The 6,365-nt window shown below is 34.9% G+C and overlaps 1 protein-coding gene across 2 annotated transcripts in view; it reads left to right on the top strand.

The window, feature by feature from the left end:
- The first annotated feature begins 948 nt into the window (after window positions 1-948).
- LOC111393498 (homeobox-leucine zipper protein REVOLUTA-like) overlaps window positions 949-6,365 on the top strand; it is an 8,967-nt gene continuing 3,550 nt past the window's right edge. Inside the window, exons 1-12 of one of the 2 annotated variants that reach the window (XM_023019047.1) lie at window positions 949-2,047; window positions 2,359-2,518; window positions 2,901-2,986; window positions 3,095-3,185; window positions 3,297-3,392; window positions 3,500-3,613; window positions 3,686-3,769; window positions 4,335-4,490; window positions 4,572-4,646; window positions 4,845-4,951; window positions 5,101-5,275; window positions 6,184-6,365. In XM_023019047.1, coding sequence (XP_022874815.1) covers window positions 1,818-2,047; window positions 2,359-2,518; window positions 2,901-2,986; window positions 3,095-3,185; window positions 3,297-3,392; window positions 3,500-3,613; window positions 3,686-3,769; window positions 4,335-4,490; window positions 4,572-4,646; window positions 4,845-4,951; window positions 5,101-5,275; window positions 6,184-6,365 — 1,556 coding nt within the window. In that variant the 5' untranslated portion in view covers window positions 949-1,817. The remainder of the gene's footprint in view (window positions 2,048-2,358; window positions 2,519-2,900; window positions 2,987-3,094; window positions 3,186-3,296; window positions 3,393-3,499; window positions 3,614-3,685; window positions 3,770-4,334; window positions 4,491-4,571; window positions 4,647-4,844; window positions 4,952-5,100; window positions 5,276-6,183) is intronic. The other variant, XM_023019046.1, reaches the window with a different exon arrangement.

Below are 6,365 nucleotides of genomic sequence, written 5' to 3' on the forward strand. Positions count from 1 at the left end.
ATGAAATGACGATGATACTATCCTATTTAAATAAAGAAAAGAAAAGAAAAATAAAGAACAAATTGCAACTATACTTCCAATTTTTTCAAAAAATTTCTAATTATTTATTTGAAATTTATTTATAATATTTTAAAAAATTTGGAAATGTAGTTACAATTTGTTATTTATTTATTTTTTTGTTTTATTTAAGTAGAAGAGAATACTCATCACTTCATAGCTTTTAATTGAGAGAATGGAAGAAACATGATGATTTTCATAATGTAATGTAAAAATAATGGTGAAAATGATGAAAATGAAAAGTATGAACGTTTTGTACTAATTACCCCTTTAATAATGTATTCGGACTCATTTGTAATTTTTCAAAATGTTTGGAAGTATAATTGCAATTTGTTCTTTAATTTTTCTTTTATTTAAATAAGATGATATATTTGTCATTTTACATTTTTTTATTGAGAAATTAGATGAAAATAACATTTTCTATTTGAGCAGTGAAAATAGGGATGAAAATATCAAAAAATGAAAAGTATAAACGTTTTTTTACTAATTATCCTTCATGTGATTCTACAGAAGCAAAGTATTAAAACAAGGTTCCTTGTATGCTCTTTTATTTTTAAATTCTAACAGATGAAAAATTATTAAGTTCGAGTTTGAGTCACATTACTTTTAAAGAATATGTTTTGAAATAATAGATTGATAGATAATGTATAATTAATAAATAAGTAATTTTTTAAAGTTACGTGTAATATTATTTTATTGAAAAATGTGTAATTGAAATAATGTCAAAATACTGTTTAAAAATATATATTTTTCAAATAATATGATTCAAACAGGGCTAAAATAAAATTCCAAAAAATAATTCCAGTGGGGGCGGGCAGCGGTATGCACAGGATCAAGCTGCAGCGGCTTACTGCGGCTTACTGCGGCTTAAAATAAAACCTCCCATTTTCGTTTTCCGAGTAGTCCGCACCCCCAACCCCGGTTACTTCTCTTTCTAATATCTTCTCTCTCTATATCTGTATTGACAGTCTTTTCATCTTCTTTAGAGAGATATATAGATATAGAGATAGAGCTTTCTGTTCTTATATCATTTTTCCTTAAAAATTATTTTGAATACCCCAATAGAAAGTTGCTCCTCATTGATCTGAAGTTAAAAAAACCCTTGTTCCACGTGTCCCATTTTCAAGACTATATTTGGTGAAATTTAAGTTTTGGGAATTTCAGCTTCAGCTTGAGCAGGCTGTAGCTTCCTTTTTTTTTTTTTTGAAGAAGAAGAATTGGAAAAATGCATAGTTATAAAAAGTAGTTGCAGTAACATTTATGGTTGCAAGAAAAAGGTGAGAGTCTGCAGTAACACTGCAGAAAACGCATAAATTTTGTCGCTTTTGGGTGAAAATCAGGGGTTTCGCGTGTCAAAAAGTAACAGATTTCACCTTTAGTGTGAACAATAAAGCAGTATTAAAAAGGGTTACTGAACGGTGATTTATTGTGTGAAGACGGAAGGGGAAAATTTGATTTTTTTGTCAGTATGCATATGATTTACATTACAAGGCTGTTTAGCTTTTGTTGAGCTATATTTGCTGTCACCGTATTATAAGTTAAGTGGTAGAATTGTGTTCTCAGCCCAAGAATATTCTGCCTCAATCAAGATCGTCAATTTTATCCTTTCGAAGCATAAAAAATTGTAAATCAAGCAAAAAAATCTCAGCTACAAAGAACCTTAGTCAGTTATCTGTGGGAATATAAAAAGCTGCTCAGAGTATTCAGGATTTTTTATTATTTGTAAGGTATTCTTGTTCTGGATTGGAGGTTTTGGGGGAATGGCTATGGTGGCACAGCAACACAGAGAGAGTAGCAGTGGGAGCATGAACAAGCATCTTGATTGTGGGAAGTATGTCCGGTACACGGCAGAGCAGGTGGAGGCCTTGGAAAGGGTCTATGCCGAGTGCCCAAAGCCGAGCTCTTTCCGTCGGCAACAGCTGATCCGAGAATGCCCCATTCTTTCCAACATTGAGCCCAAACAAATTAAAGTCTGGTTTCAAAATCGAAGGTAAAGGCAAAACTTTTTAATGGGTGGGAGTGTTTTTTAGCAACCTTTCTTGGGCTACGTTAATGTTATTGTCTTCAACTGTTTCAATGTACATGACATTTTTCTCATTTATAGCTTGGGTAAACATTTTCATACTTGTTAGTCTCAAATTTAATGAGCATTGTTACAAGTGAAGATCTTGATTTTGAGATTACTGATTATCAGGACCTTGAAACCTAGATTGAAGTCTAAGTTTTATTGAGTTGTGTATTTGAGGAATTATTTGGCTTCTGATGGAGGCTAGAAAAATGATGTGTTTTCGATTAATGTAGGTGTCGGGAGAAGCAGAGAAAAGAATCTACTGGACTTCAGAGTGTGAATAGAAAATTGACTGCCATGAACAAGCTGTTGATGGAGGAAAATGATCGCCTGCAGAAGCAGGTGTCACAACTGATTAGTGAGAATGGGTACATGCACCAACAATTGCAAACTGTATGCAACTTTCTTTTACCCATAATTGGTATCAGTCTATTTGTTCTGTTTCACCTTGTTTGATCTATTGTGATCTACCTGTATATGATGTTCACTTGTGTTGAAAAGTAGTAGAGGATTGATTGGATGCAATCTGTGAATTGTTATGCCATTAATCCAATAACATGATGCAGGTTCAGTCATGTTACTGTGTGTTGATACCCTTACCATCGTTATTGTTGTAGTTTTTGTTATTTTCGTTAGTCATATATGATGTGGAATGAGTCCTAAGCCCACTATAATTTGACTTCGCTCATTTAGGACTGCAGATTTTTGGTACATTTGTTTTCTTCCTTCTTGAGTTTACTTTCAAATTCGTATTCTGACATGAAAAGTTCTACAGACATCAGTGGGAACTACTGATCCAAGTTGCGAGTCGGCTGTCACTGCTCCCCAGCATTCTCTCAGAGATGCTAACAACCCTGCTGGGTAATTTAATAGAATCCCATTCTTCAATATCTACATCCTTGTCTTATGAACGCATATTTGTAGGCGCTATTTCTGATTCTCCTGATGTTTAATATATGGTTTAATCAGACTCCTCTCAATTGCGGAAGAGACCTTGGCAGAGTTCCTTTCGAAGGCTACTGGAACTGCTGTCAATTGGGTCCAAATGCCTGGAATGAAGGTATGGCCATTCTTTCAGCTATTCATACAATCCTTTCTCCAGTTTTGTAGTAAATGTTAACATCATTGCAACTTTTAAACTGAAAGGTCACGTGTTTGATTTCTTTTACAGCCTGGTCCAGATTCGGTAGGGATCTTTGCCATTTCACATAGATGCCTTGGAGTGGCAGCTCGAGCATGTGGTCTTGTAAGTTTAGAACCACCAAAGGTAAGCATAGCAATTAGTTTGACATTGACTTTGCAGACTCCTTTAAGCACCGAATTCTGATGTGGCTAACATTAGCCGTCTGTCTGAACTCGTTTTGAAATTTACAGATTGCTGAGATCCTTAAAGATCGTAATACTTGGTTCCGGGACTGTCGAAATCTTGAAATTTTCACTATGTTTCAGGCTGGAAACGGAGGAACAATTGAACTTCTCTATACCCAGGTGAGTGGTGTGAATATCATACTCTTATAATGCTTCACGCAGCGTATAATAATCTACATACATTGCTTTCAGACATATGCGCCAACTATACTGGCTCCTGCTCGTGATTTTTGGACTCTGAGATACACAACCACCTTAGAGAATGGCAGTCTTGTGGTATGCAAATATATCAACGTTCATCCAATACATACATTATAAAAATCCTGCTTCTATTTCAATCGTGCTTGTCAATTACAAATTTTAGATTTTGGCACGTGAGCATGATGCATAAATTGTTTGAGATCTCTCCCCAAGAGATGATGCATAAATTGTTTGAGATCTCTCATGGATTTAGTTCTTGACCTTTGTAATAAAGAAATAGTTTCCTCTGTCTAACTGTGCTTGCAACATGTTCATCTATATGTTCTCATTTTACTCTTGCTTGCTATGGAAAGCCTCTCATTATAGGTCCAATGTTTCAGACTTGTGTGGATCCATGACTCCTCTACAAAAACAAAATGGATGATGAACAAAAACAAATATATTGATGTGAAAGTATCTTTGGTTTTCCTCTCAATGAGAAATATTTTTTGCTTTTGTTCAGTGTCTTTTTGTTTTGCTATTGAAACATCTCAATTCTATCAAAACGGTTGATTTAGTTTGAGTTTTTAAAACTTTTGAAGCGTGATGTAACTATCAAGGTGGAGATAAAATGTGTGTTTATGATCTTTCTTCCTTTAAGGTGTGTGAGAGATCTCTTTCTGGTACTGGGGCTGGCCCAAATCCAGCTGCAGCTTCACAGTTTGTAAGAGCTGATATTCTTCCATCTGGATATTTGATCCGGCCATGTGATGGTGGAGGATCAATCATTCACATTGTAGATCACCTTAATCTTGGGGTTAGATCCATTTTAAAAGATCTTTTGTAATATTTTTCCAATGTCCAGAACTTGGTTCACATCTTGAGTAACATTTTCCAGGCTTGGAGCGTGCCAGAGGTGCTACGACCGCTTTACGAATCTTCAAAAGTAGTGGCCCAGAAAATGACAATTGCAGTGAGTACAGTACTTTCAATGCTTTCAAAAGATTTTATTTGGTATAATAATAGAAACAATAGTTTGGCGTTGAAATTTCTGAAGGATTAAGCATAAAGCATATATTTTTAAGTAAATTCATTTTAATTCAATGGAAATTTGACCAATTGAGTATGGTGGAAACCTGATTTTCATCCCCTTCAAAATGCTTTAAAATAGGCATTGCGATATATTAGGCAGATAGCCCAAGAGACAAGTGGCGAGGTGGTATATGGTCTTGGCAGGCAACCAGCTGTTCTGCGTACTTTCAGCCAGAGACTAATCAGGTAGCTGCCTATATATTTTGGTTATGCACTAATCAGGTAGCTGCCTATATATTTTGGTTATGCATTGAGATATGGTGATTTAATTTTGCCTATATTTTGCATGTGGCTATGATAGCATTGTTGATGATCTAATATGTTCTCTTATGCAGAGGCTTTAATGATGCTATTAACGGATTCAGTGATGATAGCTGGTCGATATTGAACTTTGACGGTGCAGAGGATGTTGTAGTTGCTGTTAATTCATCCAAGAACCTGAGCACTGGTACAAATGCAGTTTCCTTCCTTGGAGGCATTCTCTGTGTGAAGGCGTCTATGCTACTCCAGGTGATTCTTGATTATGTTTCCTAATTTAATATTGAGCCTTTTGGCTTAATATTCCGTTCTCTTGTCCAAAAGCTTTATGAACATATAGCCCTTGTTTGAGCCCCATTTTTGCCAAGAAAATGCATTTTTGAATAGTGTAATGATGTAAAATGTGTGGTTAAAAAATAAGGAAAAGTTTTAGGTTTTCGTGTAATATTATTTTATTGAAGAATGTGTGGTTGAAATGATGTCAAAACACTGTTTAAAAATGTATTTTTTCAAAAAAATGGAGCTCAAACAAGGGCATAATGTGTTTTCTTGTTTCTGTTTAGCATGTAATTTAACCATCCAGTTCCAAGTGTAAAAATTGAATGCCTAGCATCTGGCAGGGGCTCATGCCAATCATTTGTTGAACGATTTGTCACCTTGAGTCTGTTTGATTAAGCTTAAAAAGTTCACTTATAAGTTAATCTGTAAGTTTCAAAATAAATGATTTTTCTCACGGGTCAAAGTTGGAAATGATTACTTAACTTATTTTTATAGCAAGGCAAAAACTATTTTCAATACAAGTGACCTTTTTTATTTGGAAGTAACAGAAAATTAACATATCCAAACTTGTTTCTGAACAACAACATTTTTTACTTTCTTTTAATCTTAGCCTAATATGTTCAAATTTTTCTATTGAACTGAGTATTTCAGCCTGCTTTGCATAACTTTTTGGACCCTTGGGAAATAAAATATACTTTGAAAGTCTGAATGCCAAACAGGCCCTTAGGCTGTTTGTATAATTATACTGAAGTGGTTCTAATTTACAATTTACTTGAACAGTGCTCAATCAAAATCCAATATCCTTCAGTATGTTGTAGATCCATACCATTAGCAATGTTTTGTCTAGTGCTTAATGGACTAAACTATTTCATTTCTGCCAGAATGTCCCTCCAGCAGTGTTGATTCGATTTCTGAGGGAGCATCGATCAGAATGGGCAGACTTCAATGTTGATGCCTATTCTGCTGCGGCCTTGAAAGCAAGCTCATATTCATATCCAGGAATGAGGCCTACAAGATTCACTGGAAGTCAAATCATCATGCCACTGGGACACACAATTGAACA

The sequence above is a fragment of the Olea europaea genome, chromosome 4, assembly GCF_002742605.1.
Source record: "Olea europaea var. sylvestris chromosome 4, O_europaea_v1, whole genome shotgun sequence".
Classification (NCBI taxonomy): Eukaryota; Viridiplantae; Streptophyta; class Magnoliopsida; order Lamiales; family Oleaceae; genus Olea; species Olea europaea.